The sequence below is a fragment of the Metopolophium dirhodum genome, chromosome 5, assembly GCF_019925205.1.
Source record: "Metopolophium dirhodum isolate CAU chromosome 5, ASM1992520v1, whole genome shotgun sequence".
NCBI lineage: Eukaryota > Metazoa > Arthropoda > Insecta > Hemiptera > Aphididae > Metopolophium > Metopolophium dirhodum.
Genome location: NC_083564.1, coordinates 15975283 through 16001515, shown reverse-complemented (window position 1 = coordinate 16001515; position 26233 = coordinate 15975283). Strand labels below are relative to the sequence as shown.

General features: G+C 28.8%; 2 protein-coding genes across 7 annotated transcripts; both read left to right on the top strand.

Moving 5' to 3' along the window:
- The first annotated feature begins 4762 nt into the window (after nt 1–4762).
- Nucleotides 4763–24723, top strand: LOC132945365 (uncharacterized). Of its 6 annotated transcripts, none has more exons than XR_009664556.1 (10): nt 4763–5431; nt 9249–9272; nt 12069–12092; nt 12888–12935; nt 14327–14368; nt 15424–15450; nt 15582–15602; nt 17772–17828; nt 18809–18963; nt 21802–24723. XR_009664556.1 is itself a non-coding variant. In XM_061015083.1 (9 exons), exons 1-9 carry the CDS (start codon nt 5392–5394, stop codon nt 18898–18900), a joined length of 375 nt encoding a protein of 124 aa, XP_060871066.1. In that variant the 5' UTR covers nt 4767–5391; the 3' UTR covers nt 18901–19674. The 6 variants fall into 6 exon arrangements, 1 of the variants encoding a protein (XP_060871066.1); XR_009664555.1 differs by having other exon boundaries at nt 21795–24723; XR_009664557.1 differs by lacking the exon at nt 21802–24723 and adding an exon at nt 20007–20477.
- On the top strand, nt 5508–8130 carry LOC132945410 (uncharacterized). The gene is made up of 2 exons (XM_061015145.1): nt 5508–7706; nt 7773–8130. Exons 1-2 carry the CDS (start codon nt 7622–7624, stop codon nt 8099–8101), a joined length of 414 nt encoding a protein of 137 aa, XP_060871128.1. The 5' UTR covers nt 5508–7621; the 3' UTR covers nt 8102–8130.
- Nucleotides 24724–26233: the final 1510 nt, after the last annotated feature.

Here is a 26233-nt window from a genome sequence, read left to right as displayed (position 1 = left end):
AGGGACCAAACATACAAATATGTATAGGAATAAAATAAAGACAATTGTTGAATTGTGCATGATTTTGAAAAATTTAATTAATAAATGATCGTGGCGAGACATTTAATGAAGATTGGGAATGATGTCATGTATGAATTTATTAGGTCCAAGTACTTAGGAATGCTGGTACAGAAGAATAGTGGTTTTTAGTATGACGTCTGAAATAGGATTATTTGTCCGTGGTTGAAGTGGAGAGGAGTGCCAAGTATTTTGTGTGACAAAAAGATGTCATTGAGATCAAAAGTCAAAATATAAAGCAGTTATAATGGTAGTCATATTGTAAAGATTTTTATTTTTTTATTTTATATATTTATAAACGCCAATGGGCAGTTTTATGATAACATTTGAAATTTAATATATTAATACTTAGTAAATGTTTATATCACACAGTAAAACAGAACATATAGAAAATACAACTCGATATAAACATAATAGTATTATAGTGATACAGTACAGGCGTACAGGCGTACAGCAAACTTATAACTAATACATTTATTAATTAATATTAAAATCAATATTAACATTATTTAGTTTACGGAGCATTCTATGTAAAGGGTGATTGTGTACATAGGATGTTTTGAGGGTTGGAACTTGAAAAAGGGAGTGATTTCTGGAGAAGAAGGAAGGGATTCGAAGACTTACGTTGGAGCATCTATAGTGCCACCTAGGAGCGATGTTATGAAGTGCTCATCAGCATCTTGTCAACGTAATGATAGTAGTGGTATTTCCAATAATATACTACGTTATAAGGAATCATCACGAGGAGAGTGTACTATATTCATGATATGGGCAATGTAGGAATGAAACCTATTTTGGACACGCTCGAGTCTTCATTCATCTTTAACCAAGTAAGGATGCCATACTTCCACTACAATATATTCCAATATTGAACGTACTAATGAGAAATATAATGTGCAGAGACAACGAACAGTCAACAACTGTTTGGTATTGCACTTAATAAATCCCAAGATATTTAAAGTTTTACCTACCGTGACATTTATATGATGCTCAAGTTCAGTGATGGAGTATAATGAATACCAAGATCTAAATAAAGGAAAACACTGTCAAGAATAGTGCCATTAAAAGAATAGTTATAGTGAATAGTAGAGTGCTTTCTATAAAAAGACATAATGTGACATTAATTGTTTGTACTGACCAATGCTAAGACCAATCTGCGTGCCCAATTCACAAAAATATTGAGTTCAGATTGTAGGACCTAAAACACCACTATGTTCAAATATAGAATTTGAATATAGACAGCTAGCTAACCTAACCGTTGAACAATACAACTGAATAGAAGTTGACTGTAGCAAATATATGAAAAAAAGGTGTGTGTGTTTTGTGAAGAGTGGTTAGGGAGGATAGAATAAGAAATAATTTAATTTAATTTAGGCGAATCAATAATTTTAGACAAAAAGAGGAAGAATAATATGATAAGATGCTTCCATCGATAAAAAGACATGGATAAGACAAAATATTTTATCAGGAAGGATAGGAAAGTAATTATTATTTTTAACACAGTTAAATTAAGTTAGTATACATGAATAACAAAAAGTGATTTAAATAATTTTTGGTGAACTTAGTTAAGTTAAGAGTTAATTTTTTTTTTATAGAACGCTTGCGTTGGTACTTTATTTTATATCAGCCTAAGGCTAAATTACAGATTATAAGGTTTATACTTTATACAGCATTTCTATATATTATGTATATGTTTCCGTATAATATAGAATAAAAACATATAAAATGATTAACTTAAAACCATTTACTTATTGAAATAGTGAAATGAAATAACATTTTATAATGTCATAAATAAAAACCAAAATATAAATTTAAAATAAAATTACATTTCAACTACTTCAACTATTTTTACTATTTTTTTTTTTAGTATAGTATACTTTATACAGTTTTCAATAATTGCATATTAATTATAAAAAAAAAATCGTATACTAAGATCGTTACAAATGATAAATGACTCGCTGTAACAATCTATCGTTATACAAACCTAATATTAACAACTACGTTTCGAAACAAAAATTTTTTTAAATTATGCGGCGTTATGGGATGGCGAAAAATTGGGATTAAATTGGCGGCGAAATGAAACCACTGCAAACTGGGGTGTGGCCGTATTTCGAATATTTCAGAATTCTATTGTCAGGTTTATGACTATTTCCCTTCTAGCTTAAAGCACGGACTAAAATAAAATGGAATATCATCGAGAGTGCTGGGGGTGATTGGGGAAATAAGTATCAAATATTATGTCCCTTCCTTAATTCCACTAATAAAACAAAATACCAGTCGCTTTCAACGCTATCTTCTATCATTATTTTGGAAATATGTATTATAATTTTTAAATAACTATTTATAATCAAATACTTATTTTACAATTAGCCTAGTGTTTGCGCCAAATCTACAGCGCTACCCGAAGAACTATTCGCGATCCCACCGAACCCAATTACACATATACCTGACCAATGCCTACGCCTCATAAATTCTGGATAGGCAATTTTAGGTGCACGACGACACCGAGGAACAGGAACACACTACCACAGGAATTACGATGATTCAAGTTAATTATGGGGAGGGGGTCTCTGTGGTCAGGTGCAATGACCACAGAACTCAAAAAATAGGGAATATACCTTAATTCTAACTTAAACTATTGAAGTCTGTTGAAGTATACAATTAATATTAGTAGTCAACCTTGACACGTGTGTACAATTTAGTATCTAGTTATACTAGTATACGACTCACTCTCTATACGGAAGTAATATGACCTCGGTTGTGAATATATATAGGGCCTTTGATGTATGTAATACTCACTTGCACAAGCACCGTCGTACAGTGTGTATACGGTGTGTGTATACTGTCACAGTTAATTGTCCAGTTGTACGATATTATATATTATACTTATTCATAATCATATTGTCGTATTATTATTCATTTATACTAATACTAAAGTCATTAAACCGTCAAGCATCGCATTCATCAAAGTCTGATTATGGTGATGGTTTTCCGAGGATTAGAAGAGGACTACCGAACATATTGTTTATTTGGTTCACTTATACTTGCTAACTTTTTGAAACTAAATCGACGCAGTACCACCACTGACGAGGGGCGCGTCAGTAATTGTTGCTTAATAGTTATAACCAATACATATTAAACCAGTGTTTATGACTTAAACTAACAATCGTGATACCAATTACCAAATACCTGGCGTTCATGGTTCAAATCATTTTGAGCTTATAGGTATGTTTATAAATCTTCTCCTACAGGTGACAAGTCCCACATAGATCCTGTGTAACCTGATCAAACATGTGATTGTCAGGGATATTCTCCCCTATACTACTGAAAAGGTTGGGTTTCAATTACATCCTTAGCAGCGTTTACATATTAAAACCCGTTTGGGTGCACATTTTATGAAATTTAATACAGATCTAAAAGTATTTATTAAATTAAAAATTTTTTATTACTTCTTAGAATGTGCAGGTAAGTTAACCGCTTTTACATTAAATAGTTTTTGAAATTAGCTGCAATGATAGGAAAGTTATTTTTAAAAAGGTGCAGGACAGGAGCAGTGTACAATAGTTGTCGAATATATCATTGTAATGGATGTGTTGGATTTGAATTATTCAAAGATAGATCATTGCATAGAAAAAATTATTCTGTGAGGAGACAGTGTGTCATTCATACTTGTGTAAATAATGAAATTTCTTAACTAAAAAAAAAAGGCTTGGCAAGTCAGGGATCGGCATTTAAACTTTCTTGGTTCTTAATTTTTAGAAATTTATTAACTGATATCACACCCAAGCAGTATAACAATTTAAATCACGAAAAATGTCTGTGTGAACAGCCCCATAAAAAAATCTTTTAATTTTCATTTAGTGAGATAGATCTCCGAAACCAGATACAGGATTTCATTGTTTGGGGTCTTGTTAGATTCAAATTGGTTAGGAGAAGTGCAGTGAAGATTTTCATAACTTTATCTTTAATATTTAATTCACTACAGAACATTAAAAAAATTAAAACAAATTTTACTGGAATTTTCGATGTTTTTCAGCTTTACAGCTTTGTAGTGAGCTAACGATTGGAGATAAAGTTCTGAAAATCTTCATTGCACTTCTCCTAGCTAATGTGAATCTAACAAGACCCAAAACAACAAAATCCGTGTTCCAGTTTCGGAAAATTACCTCGCTAAATGAAAATCTAGCCAAAAATAACACTTTTTTTATCTGTGAAAAAATACATAAATTTAAAAAAAAAACTTTAATTCCATATTTAATATCTACTTTATAATCCCTTTTTAATGTTATCAGCCAACTTTCTAGCTATCATAGTTTAGGAGAAAAGTTAAATAATAGACATTTTTGGACTGTTCACGCCGGCGTTTTTATGGATTCAAGTGGTTATACCACTTGGCTGTGATATCGAATCTCTCTCATTAATATTTTATATTAAAGCTAGCTAAATTACCCACACACTCATCATTGCTGAGTTACATTTTTATTATTTTCCTATTTAACACAAATCCTTGAAGTTTTCAAAATTCAGACTTTTTTCATTTCAATTACCATAATTACTTGATTAACAATCATGAAAGTAAAAAAATTTAAAATATCTCATGATTGTAAATAGAAATATTTTCCGTTAAGGATTTAGAAAAACTTGTAGGGAATCTTCCATTAAAATTTTAAATGTTAGGTATACCTAAAAGAATAAACTTAAACAACTTAAAAAATTAGACTTGTGAGACGGATACAACAAATTCTCTAAAAAATGGCTGTGTAGCGTCCTCGTGTCCTCTTAAAGAAAATTCCATTGCAATAAGTTGTAATATATATAAAATGTCAAACATTAAATATTTAAGTATGCAATTTACTCAATTTTTGTGGGTTAATAAATAATATTAAATTGAACAAACTTTATTAAATAAGACTATTGTAGGTACATATTATACCTATATATATCAGTATGACAGTGGTTTTTATCCTTTTTTTTATGACGAAACACTTAATATTTTATAAGATATTCACGGAACACAGCACACTATAAAATAGAATTTATATCCGTAAAATTGTATAGCATATTAAACAATGCATGTATAGCATAAAATAGTTTACATAAAAATTACAAATTAGCCAGTAAAAATTAATAAAATCAATAAAAAAAAATTTCACAATTTTATAATATTTTTCCGCCGATTTTAAAATGTTGGCGGAACATTTATTCTAAGTCCACGGAACACAGGTTAAGATCCACTGCTATACGACTATGAATTTTTATTGGTTAAACTATTATTCATAAACCGCTATTATAATAGCATTTCATTTTAGTAATGTCAATATTAAATTTATAAACATGTATTTTCAAGAAAAAATAATTATTAGTGATGATGATGGTAAGCATATTATTATTAAATATTAATACTGCGAATACTATTTTTATTCATATTAAAAATCTTATATAACGCTATAACTCAATGAAATATAGTGATAATTTATGCCGTATAACCTGCAGCGACAGCTCAGACTTATTTTTTAAGATATTAACATTGTAACTCATACATTTAGTTTTGCCCATCATATTGTCGCCATATTATCATTTTATATTTTAATGTTTTACTAAGAGATTTCCTATAGGCTATAGGTAAATAAATTCTCTGTTTGTTTTTTATTAATAAATAATTTACACCTACTTGGTGTTCATACAACACAAAATGTTTAAACTAGCATGCAGTAAGTTAATTATTGGGTTGATGTAAATATTATATTAGTTTGTAAAATATTATTTTTTTTAAACTGTGTACATGCCCAATATTTAGGACGACCCAAAAGATTATTTGTGACACCCGAAAAACAAATTACACCTATATCTGGCCAATGCCTACATTAACGTCGACTGTTTGTGAGGTAGACTATTAATTCTGCCTTCACCTCATTTATTCTGGATAGGCAGTTTACGTGCACGATGACACCAAGGAACGGGAAACATCTATCACGAGAATTAGAATGATGCAGTTTAATGATGAGGAGGGGGTCTCTATGGTCGGTCCGGTCTTGTGCAATGACCACAGAGATCATAAAATAGGAACAATACTTAGAATTAACTTAACACGTATTGAAGTCCGGTTATGGTGATGATCCGCTGAAGATGTGAAAGGACTGCCAAGCTAGATGACCTAGGTGGCCTCTCACACAACGGATTAGTTACTGGCGGACTAAGCGGGCCCAGGTACCATCAGGCTTATAAGTTTGGTTATGTAGTTCTTAAAAACTTAAACTTACCAGTAATAGTATTTTTTTTATAAAAACAATAAATATTTTAAGATAATATCTCATATTATTGACTTATTGCATTGATAATTGTATTAACTACAATTTGTAAATGGGTACCTATGCAATCAGAATTTATTGGTCGGACTTAGTTCCAAGGTTACAGCCTTTTGAAGATTGCAATTTTGAGTATTTTACGTCTACACAGATTATTCCACAAACCTTCTCGAAAAACTATATTTAAAACTTTCTTAAATAGTATTATTAACGTTCAGTAGATATTTTAGATACGATAAATGTAATTGACCACGAAATAATATACAAACTCTCATGACTCATGACATATGACAATCTTTGGTATCTACGTTCTACGTGTAATATGTTATTAGTTATTAGTAATAGGGTTCGGATTTGAAGGCAAATGCCTTTCTTTTATTAATCATAATAGAAAAATAATTTTTATACAAAAATGTGTTTCATTTAATTTCTTACACGATGGAACCTTTTTTTTTTGTCTTTTTTTGCCTTTTTACTTATAAATGCCTTTTTGCCTTTTTTTACCTTTTGTTCTTATAATGCCTATTTTGTCTTTAATTTTTCAGTTGATTTTATAATTTTATACTCAGCTTGCGTATTATCGCTACAAATGGGTTTTATTATTCGCAATATTTATCGATATCGTCTTATCGAGTATTTGGTATGACCATAAAATTACCCGTACACCTAAAATATGGGTGTGTATTGACGAAACCACAGATTCAGAACGCCAAAACGTGGCTAACATAATAGTTGGAATTCTACAACCAGAAAATCCTGGAAATTTGTATCTTCTTCACACAGACTATTTAGATAAGGTAAATAGTAGTACAATTACCCAGCTATTTGACAAAGCAATGCATATATTGTGGCCAACTAATGTAAAATACGACAATATTTTGCTTTTTATATCTAACACGGCTCCTTATATGAAGAAAGCGGGTAGTACAATTCAAACTTTGTACCCGAATATTATTCATCTAAATTGTTTGGCTCATGCATGTCATAACGTCTGTGAAGAAGTACGAGCATATTATAAAAATGTAGACCAGTTAATTTCTGAAATGAAAAAGACATTTTTAAAATGTCCTAAGAGAATCGCAGTTCTGAAAGAAAAATGTCCAGAATTGCCAAATCCACCTAGACCGATAATTACACGTTGTGGTACATGGATTAATGCAGTAAAATACTAATGTACAAATTTCAATGAACTGAAATCTATAATTGAAGAATTCGAAGAAGAATCTGAATGTGTGAGAGCAGCTAAAAGACTTTTTAAAATGTCTTCGATACAAAGTAATCTGGTGTATATTGTATCTAATTTTGGATTTTTGCCTGACACAATTACAAAACTAGAAACAAGAGGTAACAAATATTATTTTTATGTGTTTTACATGTTTTATATATTAAAATATACTGTGTATGTTTTAGGTGTATTACTATCGAAAAGTGTAGATGTTGTAAATAATATAAAGATTAAACTCGAAGAATGCAATGGCGAAATAGCTAAATTGATTTTGGATAAATTCAACAAAGTTATATCGAAGAACAAAGGATGGGAAAATATCAAAAAGATCAACCGAGTATTGATTGGAGAAACCACAAGCGATGACGATCTATCAAGTAGCAATCTTAATTTAGATAACTATTTAAGTATGAAATACGCCCCGATAACTTCGGTGGACGTAGAAAGATCGTTTTCGATCTACAAAAATATTTTAACCCCAAACCGTAGCCGTTTTACTGAAGACAGACTATAAAAATACATGGTAGTCAATTTTTTTTTTAATACCAATTAGTTTATTTTGCATGCAGTTTTAATTTTTAATTTGTATTTTTCTCAAAATGTGTGCAATTGAAAGTGTTTAAAAAATGTTCACTTTTTTTTTTATAGTATATTTATGAATTGCCTTTTTATACAAATTAAATGCTTTTTTTTGCCTTTTTTTAAATTTTAAATGCTTTTTTTTGATTATATTGCCTTCAAATCCGAACCCTATTATAGGTCCTATAATTTATTACTTATTGTATATTTTCGACTGCAGTTCGCCAGTTGAACCTCGGCCTACAGGTCTTTATTTATTATATGTACATAGGGAATTAAATGCAAATAACTTAATAAAATCAGTCATATAGATAGTTTATCCAATAAACATAAGCGTCGTTTAGAATTAGTTGTGTAAATTATAAAATATAAATATTGCGAGATATTTTGTAGATGTTTTAAATTTCTTTGTAATTTTACCCCTAACCTGAAAAAAAATAATAAGCTCTAGATCCACCATTGAGTTCATCTAGTATTCCTGAATTCTGACCAACACACACATAATGCACAGGCACTAAATTTTGGTGTTAAATTATAGTTACCCATTTTCAATTTTTAGGAACAATGGATAGAAAATTACAACAAAATAATATATTAAATTTAAAAAACTAGCACGTGGTTTAAATTATATTATAAACTAGCTGATCCCATGCATTTCGTTGCCTAGCAACCAATAATTATTATTATAATAGCTTCAAAACCCATGCCAACTGAAACATAGACAAACATTCATTTATATATATATATATATCACGATATATATTTATATATATAATATATAACATAAATAAGAACTAATATATTATTTAAAGAGATTTCCAATAGTATTTTTATATAAGTTGGTACCTATTATATTATAAAATGTCAAACATTAATTATTCAAGTTCAATATAATATAGGTACTTAACTGTTATAAGTTAAAAAAGAACATTAAATCGAACAAGCATCATTATATAAGGTCTTATGTATCTAAACATTTTTATTGTTTAAATTATTATTTATTAATCACTATACCTTAAAATAGACGTGGTTAATTGTATTAATATCAATATAAATAAATAATAAAATATTATTTTAAACAGGTGAAATAAGAAAAATAAAGAAACGCAAGTATACTATTAACTAGTGATGCACAATGATGTCGTATTTCGATATCGATATCGATATCAGACCAATTTTACCGATATCGATATGACAAAAATAATATTCGATATCGAAATACGACATCACAGGTAAATATCCAACATTTTATCGATATCGAAAATTGATATCAATTCGTTGCAATTTGAAATTTCTATTTTCTATTTATATAAGTTTTGACAGTAAATCAATGTCTAAGAACGATTAAACACCAACGATAAGCAATACGATAAAGCTCTTACAATAGACGTATATAGCTGTGACTGTTGGATTTTTACAATTAGTCTCGTTTTTTCCGTCGTCTACGTTGAGTTAAATAAGTAATAAGTTTAATTAATAATAATTTATTTGTCAATAGTTATAATTAATAAGTTAAATATTTAAATAAAAATTATTAGTTCTATTAAGATAGTACCATTACCTGGAGGTCGTAGTGACATATGGAAACATTTTGGCTTTCAAATAGATAATAATGGTACAATATTAAATAAAAAAGAAGTTCACTGTCGCGAGTGCAAGTCTATTATTGCGTACAGTGGTAATACTAGTAATTTAAAATTACATTTACAACAATACAGCGCGTCAAAAACATCTAGTGCATCGAGTGATATTCAAAATTATTTTAAAGTAAGAACATCAAAATTATCTATATATCGTAGTAAAGAGCTCACTAAAAGTTTAATGACATTTGTCATTAAAGATTTAAAACCGTATCGTAGAAGTTGAAGGATTTCGTGAATTTATGCATATAGCTGTACGAGAATATATTGTCCCGTGTAGAATGACTATAACAAGACAAATTGACCAAATGGCAATAGTTGAAAGGGAGAATTTAAAAAAGGTTTTGAAAGATATACCTAATGTGTGTTTAACTGTTGACTTTTGGACTTCTGTGGCAAATAATAGTTATTTGGGTGTAACATGCCATTTTTTGGATAATTGGAAATTATCAAAAAAATACGATCTCTTATAGCTGACAGTGATGAAGAAGACGAAGACGAAGGAAATGAATTACATAAATATAAAAGTATGACAGATAAAATAAGCCTTAACCAAGATCCATTATTATGGTGGAAATACAACGAGAAAAAATATCCTGTAGTTTCACAGATGGCAAAAAAATATTTAAGTGTAATAGCAACAAGTGTTCCTTGCGAACGGTTGTTTAGTGAAGCTGGTCAAGTCATTACCAAAAGAAGAAATCGGTTATCACCAGACAGAGTCAATCAATTACTTTTTATTTAAAAGAAAAAAAAATGTGGATAAGTGGATGTCGCTCTGCTGTACAATAGGTTACAAGTGGGTCACTGTAATGGATGGTGTTAAATTTGAATTCAATGATATAATATCATTGTATAAGAAAAACGATTCTGAGCGAAAACGGTCAGTCAGCCTATGATATTACCAAGTATATTTGATGATATTATTGTGAATAAAGTAATTTATATATAACCTATTTACGTGGAGCCTTGTTTTAAATTTTCAATCCTTAGCCATAAAAGTTAAACATTTTATACATTTTTAACTACAAAATGATTAATAAATGTTGTCAAAATTTGAACTTTGTGCCTATGTATTTTTAATACTTTTCAACTGCTATTAGAACGATATATCAGGAGCCTTATATTAAATTTTCACGCTTTTTTACCCAACAAAAAATTTTTTATTGATATTTATAGAAAAAAAAACTAAAAAAATTGAAAACTGACAATGTCTGTAAACTGCTCAAAAAGAGGCAAAATATTTTGTAAATTTTATGGTGTATAGAAAATGCTAATATAAACATTCAGTGAAATTTTCAAGTATCTACAGTCATTTGTTTTTTGATTACAATAAAATAAGAAAATTGTTACATGAGAAATCGAGTGAATATCAAATGTTGTAAAAATATAAATTTCAGACGCTCATAAAAATTTAATTTAAGTTTCTTGTAGACATTTTTTTTTTGATAAAGGTAGACAAACTTATGATTAATCTTATATTACATTTTAAAATCTTAGATTTTAAAAGAAAATTTTTTATGAATTCTCAACTCAAAATAATTTGCTAATTTTCGTGATTTTTCAGTATTTTGTCAAAATTTGAACTTAAAATGCTTATAAATAAAAACTGTGACAAAGGATTTTTAATTTTTTTCATCTGCCTTTGAAACAATAACTTAGGAGCCTTCTATTAAATTTTCAAGCTTTTTTACTCAACAGATAACATTTTATTGATATTCATAGAAAAAAAAAATAAAATAATTGAAAACTGACAATGTTCGTAAACAGCTCAAAAAGAGTCAAAATATTTATGGTGTATAGAAAATGCTAATATAAACATTCAGTCAAAATTTCATGATTCTACGGTCATTTGTTTTAGAGTTACACCAAAAACCAAAATCGATTTTCTCGAAAACAGATTTTGCGTAAAAATTCCCGTTTTTCCTTAATTTTTCTTTTGTTTTTCACGTTGCTTTTGAAAACTACTGGGAAATTATTACTTTTGACCCCCCAAAGTACCAACTAGATTCACTTTCCTATCAGAAAAGTTACTGTTGAAGAAAATCCAAGCACTTTTACTGTCCTAAAAGGTGATGACAGACTCAAAAATTAAAAATTAAAAAAAAAAAAAAAAAAATACACATCTTTGTAAAATCAATACATTCATCGCTTCGCTCAGAATCTAATATATCAGAAAACGTAATGGTATGAAAACTATTAATGAATAATAATATTTTTTAGCTAAATACTTAATAATTTTAAATGTATGCATATTTTCAGAAAGCGATTTTACACCACTCCGAGGTATATACAGTAGATGGAAAATAAATAATGTACCTGTAATTTTAATTCAATTTAAATTTTTAAATTTTTGTTTATAATAATTAATAATATAATATGAAAACTTTTTTTATACTTTTTATTTACACTTTTTTAATGAAAGAAATATTAATTTCAAAAAAAAAACCTATTACCTATATATAAAAATAAATTATATCGATATCGTTTGTCTTTCGATATCGCGATATGATATCGATATCAATAAACCGATATTGATAACGGAAAATATATTGTTGTGCATCACTACTATTAACGTTACAATAAATTCTATTTTTATTCAAATTAAAAAAAGGGGGACAAGTGGGTAGCTCTCTGCTATTCCTATATAGTTGTTTTCGAACATACATTGTCGTAACTTTCCGGTAAAATTTTTTTCTTTGTCAAAGGTAAAGCAATTTGTGGGGAATATTCTATTAAAATGTCAAATATTAGATATGAAAATAAAAACTTTTATGAATTTTTCGTGGCTAAAAATTGCTTTTAATTGTTTAGTTATAATTCTTTATTTATGAAAATGTTATTAAAAACACAGATAGTTATCATAGTCATGCAAAAAGTTCAAGTAGGTACTCAAACAAGTTCTTACCAAAAAACAAAATTGTATGTGTTAGTTTTTAATTACTATAGTAAGTAGTAATATATAATTTGAAATTTAAATCTATACAAAATCACTATATGACTATATAAGTATGGAGTAGTAAATATTACGTTAATATTTTGTTTTTAACAATATTAAATTTGTAAAATAATATTTTTTAGAGTATGATGTATATGGAGAAAAAATATATTTATCGAAAATTGACTATGGCAAGTATAATATACCGAGAACACATTAATTATTCAATTTAAAATTTGATCTTTAAATACTTATAAAAAAAATTGCGCCCATGTCTTTTTAATATTTTTCAACTGCTATTGTAACAAGAAATCAGGAGCCTTGTATTAAATTTTTACACTTTTTGGCCCAACAGTTAAAACTTTATTGATATTCACAGAAAAAAAATTTTAATATGAAATTGTCCGTAAACAGCTCAAAACAAATCAAAATATTTTAAAAATTTTATAAAGTATATGAATTGATAAAATAAACATTCAGTAAAATTTTCATGTATGTACAGCTATTCGTTTTTGAAACCGACAAAATAAAAAAATCATTACATGAGGAATCGAGTGAATATCCAATGTTGTAAAAATTTAAATTTCAAACGCTCGTAAAAATTTAATTTGACTTTCTTATAGACATTTTTTTTTTTGATAAAGGTAGATAATCTTATAAGGAATCTTGTATTACATTTTAAAGTCTATGATTATTAATGAATAAAGTAATTTTTATAAAACCTATGTACGCTGTGGCAGTACTGGATCTACAAATTATGTAACCCGGGGCACAACATAATATGAGCGCCTCCATGATATATGCTTTATGAATTTAAAATTTGAAATTTGAGCCCCTCTATTATTAACACCCGGGGCATGGGCATGGCCCTTTAAATCCGGTACTGCGCCGTAAAATTTTGTTTCAAATTTTCAATACTTAGCTATACAAGTTGAACATTTTATACATTTTTAACTACTAAATAATCATTAAATTTTAAATTTGATAAATTTTGTCAAAATTCGAACTTCAAATGCTTATAAAAAAAAATCGTGAATATTTTTTTAAAATATTTTTCAACTGCTATTATAACACTATATAAGGACCCTTTTTATCAGTTTTCAATTTTTTTACCCAACAAATAAAATGTTATTGACATCCAAAGAAAAAATAACTAAAAAAATTTGAAACTGAAAATATCCGTTGACAGTTCAAAACAAATCAAACATTTTATGGTGTATAGAAAATTCTAATATTAACAACCAGTGAAAATTGCATGTATACGGTTATTTATTTTTGAGTTACACCAAAAACCAAAATCGATTTTCTTAAATTTTATGTTGTTTTTGCGGCGCTTTTGAAAACAATTGGAGTTTTAAATTTTGACATCCCGAGTGCAACAACTGTATTCACTTTCTCATCAAACAAGATACTGTTGATGAAAATTGAAACAGTTTTACTGCTCTAAACGGCAATGACATAAAAAAAAACACACATCATTGTATAATCATACATTCATCGCTCCGCTCAGAATTTAATAACATACAAATAATATGTAATAAACTATTAAAGAGTAATACAAGTGTTATTTATATTTTATTAGGGAAAGATAAAATCAGAAATGCCATCAAATCAAATAATTTAAGTAAGATCATTTTTATAGATTTAATAATGTACCTAGGTACCTAACTTTATTAATTAATACAATGAAAATTAATTATGTTTCACTAATAAATATTAATAAAGTTAACATTAAATTAATATTTTAATGCACGTCTTTTCAATGGTTTCACTCTAAATCTGTCGATGATCAACTAACCAAAGTGCACAGTAAAAGGATAATCTATTGTACATTAACATAGAAGTATTCCCTGTTATACGTCATCTAACAGTACAAACTCCAGAGATAAGTATGTATGGCCGAAATAGATTTAATCTATGGTTGTACCTTATACATCAGGGATGGGCAACGCAATGCTACTAGATGGCCAATTTTGAATGTGCAAAAATCCAGTGGGTCAGAGAACATAGGAAGCAAAAAAAAAAAACCATAAAAAAAAATGTTAACTATACCTCTATAGGTTAGGTTTAATTTTAATAAAATATTATTTACATTTAATAGTTCAATACTAGATAAGAATTTATACCTACGTTTTGCGGTTAACATTATATCGATTTTAATAATTTTGTAAATATAATAAAATAAAATACAGAAAAATCTTAACATTTTATATTTGTATAAACTAAATTCAAATGTAGCACGGGCCAGTGAAAAATGGTACGCGGGCCATCAGTTGCCCATCCCTGTTATACATGATAATATTATAATAACAATATTTTGTATCAATCTAACAATATATTCATCACCAAATCGTAATTTAAACAATAATTATTATATTTGTACGGCGATGACATCATGTAATTCGTTATGTATTCTACCAATTTAAGAAAAAAAAAAAATGTTAAATTATTATTTAGTAACCATATTTCTATTTCTATTTTTTTTGAATAATTAATAAACATCATTACTATAATCATGATTTTATAGAAGTCCGTTTTTGAAATGTTTCATTATATGTCCATAAAATAATGATAAGTTTGTAAACAGTTCTAGAAATTAGTTTTAACATGTTGTAGAGGACAACATTTAAAATATATTATAATTATAATTATCACTAGGTATCTTATCTTATTTTGTAGGTATGCAAACACCTTTAACAATTCAAAGTAAGTTCGTGGAATGAGGTTATAAATTATAATACCTATAGTTATATTATTATAAAAACTAATCTTACTAAACGTATAGTTCGTGCAAGTGCCCTACATTAAAAATTAACATATGTATTTTTTTGTTAAAGCGGCCAAAAGAACCTGGCCAGGTAATTTTTTTTTTGATATTTCTCCTGAGGTTTAAATTTAAAAAACTGGTAATTAAGTGACGATCTGCTGTACATTAGGTGTCTATAGAGTCACTATAATGGATATGTTAAAAATGAATTCAATGATATAATATCACGAAAATGGTCTGCCAGCTTATAATATTAGTATATCACTAGGTAATTATATTTTATGATATTATTGTGATTAAAGCAGTGACTGGAACTGAACCTAAATAAACTGGTTCTGGAACCGGAATAGAAAACTTTTTTTTAACAAATAAAGTACCGGGACCAAACAGGAATTTTTAAATTAAATAGCTTCTAGATTCACTTTCCTATCAGAAATGATGACGTTTAAGAAATCAAAGAATTTTAACTGTCCTAAAAGATGATAACAGACACAAAAAAACCTCCGCTCAGAATCTTAAATATTATATTAGGCTATCGAACGATTGAGAACGTTATACCTTTTGGGCCGAACGATTGAGAACACTTAAAAATAACAAAGAACTTACAGCTGACCCAAAAAAGAATACGATTGAGAACGAATTTACATGCAAAGTTATCATATCGTTTATTTGGCTATTGAAAGATTCATGCCCGTATGCATAAAATAAATGTTCTTGAAAAAAGTCATCAATTAATAATTGTTAAAACGATTAAAATATTCATACTATTTTTTTTTTCTATTGCTATAGGGCATAGTCATATTATTCTTAGTACCTTGACTCTAACTATCGTAGCTATTTTCAATATTGTTTCCGCTTGAGTTTCAGTTAGAATTTCAATAAAATAAAATATCTATTATTTAATTTGTATATTATTAGAACAAAATTATGATCTCATTTTTATTTACGTAATATACAAAAACAAACCTGTCAAACCATAGAAACGGCACGCATCAATCAGAACCCAAGGGAGTGACAATATCATAAAAAAATAACTAAGAACCAATCAAATTGATTTTATAAAATAACAGAAAAATAAAATGATAAATTATTGATAACAAATAATGAAAAAAAAAAAATAATAAATGGAATAGGTAGTAGTACTGTAGTAACACAAGGGTGGGTCGGTGAAAGTTGATAAATTTGCTTTTAAAAATGTATTAAGATCTATCTGTATAGTAGTGCTTCTCTATAACATTAAGAAATATATTGGTGATAAGGTTTAAATAATATAAACCAAAATCATTGTCTAATAATAAGTTTATTTATTACATTGTAATTCAAATGTGAAGGCCTTAAACAAAAGTCTCTAGTTTTCAAAAATACTATGTTAAAAATGTATAACCCATTGTGATATTTGCTTATTATTGACTAAACAGTTATTTTAATAAAAATTATTTGAGATTTATCTATATTTTTTGAATGACAGCATAGAGTTTTCATTTCATATTCCAAAGCATAATATTTTTCTAAGTATTTTGATTTATAAAATCGAATTTAGGGCGAGTAGTTTATGAGTTATAAGCATTTAAAGTTTAGATGGGCGGAGTTGAGTGGTATGGAGTTACCCCGCAAAATATTTATCCACTACTGCGCTTGTCTAAACTTTAAATACTTACAACTCATAAACCACTTGTCCTAAATTTGATTTTTATGTATCAAAATACTTAGAAAAATATTCTGCTTTGGAAATTAAAACTCTATGCTGTAATTCAAAAAAGTAAAAAACTTAAAAAATTATAGAGGTAAAAGATATCTAAAAATATAATTTTTTATAAAAACGTTGTTTTTTTAACAACTTGAAACTATGTTCAAAAATATTTTAAAAAACATTAATACTTTTTGAGATAATGAGTGTTTTACGCTTAATGAATAAGCGTATTATTTTAAAAACAAAATATAAACCAATAAATAACAATTTCCCCAATATGTTTATATTAACAACATTATTAATATAATTAATATATATAAATACAGTGGACTGCTCAGTTTGTGAGTTGCCTTACGACACAGTTTACCGTTCAACACATTCGTACATAGCTTATAAAAATAAAATAAAATAAAATAGGTGTAATTAAATAGTAGGTAAGTAGATAGATAGCAAAATAAAATGTCAACCATCAAGTTGTAGAAGGATAATTATTATTACTATTATTATATAACTATCCATCTTCTCATAGTACCTACGAAATTATTTTTATTTAAAAATTCTTTGTTGTAGACATTGCAAGAAAATACTACAATAATCAAATGGCCACTTTAAATAAAAAGAAGAAATGTACGTATTTTTTTGCAAAATAATTAAAAATTATATTTATTAATTTTCAGTTAAATAATAACATAACTATACAATTTGTTACACTATATTTATGTTATTCTAAAATACTTATAAAACTGGTATTGCACTAATGTTCTAACCGTCGCGTTGTCTTATGTTATTCCAATTATTAGGTAATAAATTATTGATTTCCCATTTTTGAACCCCAATGTATGAAATAGATCAAATTTGATAGCAGAAATGACCTTCGACATTGAACATTGTAGCAAAAAATGCCTGCTCTAAAAAGTATTGTCGGAGAAAATCGTCACACCATTCTTCGACTCAACTTTTTAAACACTTCAAAAACTTCGAAGTTCGAATTCAATGATAATCATTAGTTAATAATTATTATGCATGGCAGTAGATTAATTTGAATTTTTATTAAAAAGTTTTCAGCTCCCTAGGTTAATCTACTAGTTTTATATTTTATAAATTATTATCAATTCAATTTCAAAAGGTCGAATAAAGTTCAAATATGATTCAAGTTTGAGTTCAAATAGTTCGTGAACATTTAAATTTTACCCATCTTCAGTGAAATGATAATGTTTAATTATAGTCTGGCTCGGAGGTGCTACAATTATATAATATCCGAAAATTGTGTGTTAATTATGCCATTTAGGGTCCCCTTATAAATGGTTTATACTCCACACCTGTATGGGTAGTGTAACATGGGACAAAATGTAATTTTTTTAAATCCCACCGTACACATTGACGTACATAAAAGTATCTCTGACTGGTTTTAGTTTATTACTCTATTTCCTTTACATATACATAATTTAAAAGTACATGCACAGAACTAAGCGTCCAGTTATATTTTAGAAAAGAACCGACAAAATTCATAGAATATAGGGTAAAGCCCGTGTTCATTAAAACTGCATAGTTTGCTTTATTTAATTTATTAATGATAATTGACCAATATGATTAATGTTTATACCTAGCTGAAATGTTTTTCACTACAAAAAAATGGTGCGAAAAAAAGAAGGCTGAAGCAAAGGCTGCAGAAGAGAAGATGGCTGCAAAAAATGTTTAAGTAAACGTTGGTCATGTTCATCTACATCGCCAAGTTACCTGATCTACCTAGCTACGCTATGAAGTAATTTTGCATAAATATTGATGACCTTTCATTGTATTTTTAAAATATTTAATATTTAAAAAAAAAACTTCCTTTTGCTATAATATATTATTATGATTCAGGTGTTTACATTTAGCATTACAATATTATTAAGGATACCTTAGATTTTTGACCAAGACTCATTAGCTGACCGTAGACTGATGTTAAGCAATACTTTTCTTAGCGATCCGTTATCTAATCCTATAAAAACTCCTCTTATCCGTTATAAACTTTAAATTTCCACAATAGTCTATCCGTACAGCTATGTAGTTCTCATATTCTCCATTCCCAAAATTAAAATAAATTATATATAAAAAAAACAAGCAACTAAGGCGCTTATTAATGTCTATATTGTCAATAAAAATCTCGGTTTCATTTAAAATTATTTTTCTTTTTGTTTAAATTTCTAAAAAATGTTGTATGTTATTTAACATTATTATTACTTTTATTATTATGTCTACAACTCGCGGTATTATACTATTACTCAAATATCAAATAGGTACCTAGGTACTTACTTTATATTCAAAGAGCACTGGCAAATTATTTGTAATAAATAAACGTACCTATTATAAATTATAAGAATAGCACGATTCTAGATAGAATTCTAAAAATAATTATATATTTAACAACATATTTTATATTGTTTGTACTACGATTTTAATTAACGAGTACAATAAATTACAGTTGTCTAGATATTTGACTATTACTGTTTATTGTGATTCATGAATTGTGAATAAAATCGTTTATAAGTAAAACTTCTTTCTTGAGGCGTGGGTGGAAAAAAATTTGTAACGAAAAATGAAACGACACGTTTGTTTATTTATTTATTTTGCAAGTCAAGCACGGTTGTGGCATTTCTCACTCTGACCCTAATTTACTTATAATATCACGGCCCCCAATGCTTATGAAAGATGTTTTACTTCCCCAGATTGTAATGGTGGGCTCACACACTCACGTTTTTTTTTTCTGTCTTTGTTTCAAAATGACGATATTACCAAATTATTGTTGTATTTTACATAATATAGTATAAACCAGCGTTTCCCAATCCATGTGTCGTGACTCGCGAGTCGCGGTATTATACTACGGTAAAATGATAAATACTCAAGTTATATTTTATTTGATATATCTATGTATAAGAATAATGCAAAGTCTAACTACTATTGTAGAATGTATGCCATCAATTTTACATTGGATACCTATATCAATATATTTTTATTTACTTTAATAATATTTTATTAAAACTATGGAAAATATGTTATCTTATAACACACATATAAACAAGTCAGCAAATTCAGGTCGATTCATAATAAAATCGGTATTTAATGTTATAAAAACATTATTATTATAATATACCCACCGCGTTTGCGTCCATCAGCTCTCGGCCTGGTATTTTAATGACATATTATTTTCAATAATCCTATTTATTTTAAGATCATAACACAGATCTGTATTGCTTAAATATTGTTTTATATTAGTATTAAATTCTAAATTATTTTATTTAGCCTGTTATTTGACTACATGAAGCTTAGTTAATTTGTATTTATTATAGATAATGGAACGGAACGCTTCGTGTGCAAGTCCGACTCACACTTGTCTGGTTTTTATTATTATTATTATTATTATTATGCGTCGGAACCAGTGAGCAACAATTTTACATATACATTTTTTCAAAATGTGTTCCTATTTGTCCAAACTGACTTTATAACATCTAAAACTGATAAAATATTTTCTTATTTTTCTAATATTCTCAAATAAGCAATAACGTCAAAATATGCACAAATATACAAAGTTCAATTTTCAATGTACCGGAACTTTGTCACATTACCGGACACCTGTTTTTTTTTTTTTTTAGACTTATGTAGTTAATTATACTGAAAACGTTGGGGAAGTCAGAATTTGGCGGTCGGCCTTAGTTTCGAAGTTATGTTTTAATGAAGTTCGCTATTTTACGATTTTTGCACATTCGCGCGTCACTAGTTTACTGCACCTATTTCGAATATTGATTTTTTTTTTGAAACCTATGTACTTCAACGAGTTAAAAATGACGGTGCAATCAAAGTTATATAGCCAGACTTTGTTTTGAAGTTATATGCTAAGGCAGTTTCCAATTGTGAGTTTTTACGCATATGCTCAACGCTCTAGAAGCTCTCTACGCCTATCGGCTCCGGTCACCAAACTCGAGGTCCTGCGGACCTCTTACTGGATGGGGCAGACGGATGAACGTAAAAAATAATATCGTAAAATAGCAAACTTCATTAAGCCATAACTTCGAAACTAAGTCCAACTGCCAAATTCTGACTTCACTATCGTTCTCAGTATAGTTAACTACATATGTCTGAAAAAAAAATTGCAAAAAAAAGGGTGTCCGGTAAAGTAACAAAATACCTCACATTTAAATCAGAAAAACAAATATTATCGATACCTAATTTAAATTAAAATTAAAATAAAGCCTTAGTTACTAGCTAGTGAGAAGTGTTATGAAATATATTTTGTATAAATTCAAATTAATAAATACAATTATTCATCACTCACATTGTTCTCGCCTTTCTAGACAAATATGAAAAAACTAGAATCTGAGGGCCCTTGTCATTTATAACTTATAATTTGTAGATAATATTATATGCATTTAAATAATATAATAAATATTACTATATTAAAAGTAACAATACATACAGTTAAATAAAAACAACAAAATTATTATTATTTATTATAAGTTAACTTATTTCATTATAATAATTGTACCTACCTATATACTTAGGGCATGGAAACTTGATGATTTTTACGGTTTTGGTTTTTATAAAAAAAAAATTTAGGTTTCAGTTTCCTTTCAGTTCCTAAAAATGAAAATTTATCACGATGAGGCAGACGCGAGACGGCAGCTTACTTTTGGAGCTTCCAAAGGGGGCGAGCTCCACCACCGCGGCTAGGAACCTAGTGTCGGCCATGTCGGATAGGCTCGGTCAAGCCATCGGCAAGGTCCACCAGCTCGGTATACAGGTGGAGGTGGAAGTCCTGGACATCGACGCTGCGGCCACAGGCCAGGAGGTGCTGGAGGCCCTCCGCAACGCCATCCCAGGGAAGGACGACCCGACGTCGAAGGTCGACCGTGACCGTGAAAAATTTAATTTCCTGTTTTGTTGTATACTTAAGTAAAAAATGTTGGTTCGAAAAAATCCAAGGTTATACAATATTTTTTAAATATTTAAAAAACCCTATTTTTAAAACTTGTATTTCTGATAGAATGTTGTAACTACATTAATTTAAATCAATTACCGAATTGTAAAAGAACAAAAAAGTTTAAATTATGAGGTAAAGAATATAAAGATCTTTGGAATATTAAATTAAACATGTATGTTGTCTTTCTAAACAATAAAAACTTAAAAATAAATTAGGGTTTTCTGAAATAAAGAGTGTTGTGCGTCAAATAGATCAATATAGTGACAGTGATGCAATTATAGGTATAATTTTTCAAATCATTGCAGGGGCTCTACGCAGTGATGAATCGCTAAAATAACATCAACATTACACATTGCCAATATTTAGTTTATACCTATATTATTAATTATTATATTCTGATATTAACAATCTGATATAAGAAAAAAATGTAAACATATTTTATTTTTAATTATTGTATTATAATATAATATTCTAGTGATAATTTAGTTATCACATATACATAGTGATAACAGTAATAACACTTCGCTCTTACCGGTTTTTTTTTTTTTTTCATTTGTAAGTACCTCTTTTTCTTTGCGGTCGCTTTTATTCGTTTTGTCTTTGTGCCTTTTCCGCCTACACATGTTTTCAAGCTTCATCTCGACAGATTAACTAGAAGAAGTATAGTGCAAAAGAAACTGCATCTGCCAGCTTGTGTACATCAGGTACGTTCTTATCACTTGGAACCCCAAACTTGTCAATTACCACCTTATCAACAAACCAGTCAGCTTTTTTTCGGTGACTTTAACGCTGGGCTTTTTCATTATCCACCTGTGTTTCAACTCCGACTTAGCTTGCATGCTGTACTACATTACTGTACTTTATGTTGCATGCTCTTGTCTTAAGGAGTTATTTTTAAGTATTTTTATATATTTCTTTTTTCTATACTCTTGCATCAAATTATGCCTTCAACACCCTCTTCCGTGGCTTCAAATACTCGTGCACAGGCTCAGAAACCTCCTTCTATCTCTGACATTTTGAAGGCAATCGAATCGCTCTCTACTTCGCAATCGTCGCAGTTTAGTGAACTTAAAAGTAGCATTTCGACACTCACTTCCCAAGTAGCAGATCTGGTTACTGAAAATGCTTCTTCCGGGCTGAAATTGGTGTGCTCCGTTCAAGAATTGATGTTTTGGAATCACGTCCGGTCCCCTCTATCGATTCGTCTTCAGTGATTTTTCGTGAATCTACTGAACGAAGCAAAATTGAATTTAATGCAATTGCATATGGAGTGCCTGAGTCCGCTGCCAACACCGCTGCTTTAAGAGTTAATGATGATCTACGTACACTTAGCAATCTTCTTAAACAAATAACTATACCTATACCCACCAATCTTAAGCTAATACGCCTAGGCAATAGTAATGCGAAGAAACCGAGACCTTTGAAGGTAATTTGCCAATCCCAGGCCGATGCTTCTCAACTTATTTTAAATTTTGATTCACAAACGCAGAATGGATTATTACCAGAACCTGGTTTTCGCATTGTTCGGGACAAAACCACGCTTGAACGGGAACTTTTGCGTAAAGCTCATTCCGATCTGCAACGTAAAATCGAAAGTGGCTCTTCAGATTTTACTATTTCATATGTCAATGGTGTACCTTCAGTGATTAAAGCCGGTCCAAAAAACGTGAACCCCAGAAGAGGAAGCAACCATCAACCGAGTTCCACTCAGCATTTGCATTAGTTCCTGATTTCAACTCTGGTATGCATGTTTATTGTAAAAATAATATTTTTTGTACCATTTGCCGTTTTTCTCATTCTACCTTTAACTCATTTTTATCTAAATTTAATAATATTAAAACTAACTTTTCTTCTATACCCTACCCTAAGTTTAATAATTTTAATGTTATGCCTAATATTGATCATTGTTTTAAAATATACTACCAAAATGTACGTGGCCTTCGTAGTAAATTGTTTAATCTCCGAACTAATTTTATTTTATTATCTTATGATGCTTATATTCTCACGGAGACTTGGCTTTCGGATGACATCTCTAATTCTATAATGCTTTAGTCCGGTCGGTCATTGAATATGGGTCTATTGTTTGGTCACCATATACCACAGTTGACATTTGTCGGATTGATCGTGTACAAAACAGTTTTATGCGTTTCGCCGGTTATTGCATCAACATTCCTCATCCACCACATGATTATGGGCCATTAAGTCAAGCTCTGAGACTAGTTCCCCTTTCTGTAAGACGTGATAATTTTGATATCACTTTTATTCAGCGTCTGATAGAAGGACAAGTTGATGCCCCAAGACTACTTGGAGAACTTAGCTTTCCCCACTTACAAGAATGATGCATAATGCAAATAATCATATAGACTATTAAGCCATATGTAGTACGAAGGCTCACATTTTTTTTTTACTTAACTTACACCACATTGTTTTTTTTGTTTTAATTACTTACTAATTCTTTTTCTTCTCTCTATTATTAAGTTAGTATAAGTTATGAATCTTATATATATTGTATATGTTTTTATACTGTTATCTATGTACTTCCTGTCTGTTATTTTGTAAAAGCCGTCTGGCGTTGATTATAATAAATATAAATATATAAATAAATATAAACATTATTTTCTATCCATGGTAGCGAATGTATTCAGTATCGCTTTCGAACTAATTGAATTGTCTAGGTCTCTCTCAATATTCATATCACTTATAAGTTATAGGTAATGTTGAGTCGTTGCATTGATATGAATGCTATGATTAAACGTTAAGCAGTATAATTGCAGTTTATAGACATAAATGAGTATAACGTGTTTATTTTAGAAACAGCATAAGTAAACTGCATGTAGTGCGACGCACACACGTGGCGTTTGGTAAGACAATACCCCATCATATATATATAAACATTATTTAATACGTAACAGGTAATGAGTTTGTAAAACGCAGATTCACCTCGGCCGATTCGCCGATACTGCTTCTCAGCATTTTTTTAATCTTCATATTCAAGCTTATTGCAGAACTAACATGGATAATGGTCAACCTGCATTAATAGAATTTTACAAAATGGGAAATTCTTCTATATTTATAATTTTTTATTTAAGTTATTTGTACTGAGGTTTAAAAATTTTTGCTTTCAAGCAATTCCGCTTTTAAACACTCCATGTTAAAATGTATTTTATCCTGAAAACAGATTGTTATAGAATTTTTCTAAAATTTAAAATTACAATTTAAATAATACAGACAATACAGATATATTACAAAAAGCATTGATTTAAAGTAAATAATTTGATAATTTGTTCTTAAAAAATAAAATTACATTGTTAAAACTATTATAGATATTTGAAATTATAACGACACGGAAGTAATGTAGCTATATTGCCTATACAATGTTCCGTGTTTTCGTAATAATATTGTACGGGCCGGAGTATATAATAATAATATACGAGTCCGGACACCAAACTCCCTTTTTTACGCCACTAACACCTAGGTCTAAAAAATATAGAATGGAGGACTAGCTGGTGTGTAGTGTTGTAATAGTTCGAACAGTAGTGGTCGGGATTGCCTAGCAAATACTGTCGGCTATGTAGTGCTTGTTGTGTATTATGTGTATTTGTGTATTAATATGTGTATGTTTGTGGGTGTGTGTACAATAAAACAAATAATAATAAAATGGTAACACGGTTTCTGGTAATTAAGTTGCTGTATAATACGCAAATTGAAATAATAGCAGTACAAATTATATATTAAAACTCACCGTAACACAAATGTATAAAAATTATATAATAATAATAATAAATGACCAGCCCTTATGGCCAACCGAAATAATAATAATATATTGACGCAGCTATTTGAGCTGAAGCTCGTATAAAATAATATGCGGCCCTTCTGGCCAACAAATTAATAATAATAAAAAATATCTATAGCCCTTTTGGCCCAACAATTAAATGTGTATAATAAATAAATAATAATAAATATAATGATAAAACTCACAGTTTGTGGAGCGCAGACTAGCTAGCTGGTCCTGTGCTATAGTAGGAGTACAATACACGTAAATGATAGTAAAATAATAGTGTAATGATTGCCCTAA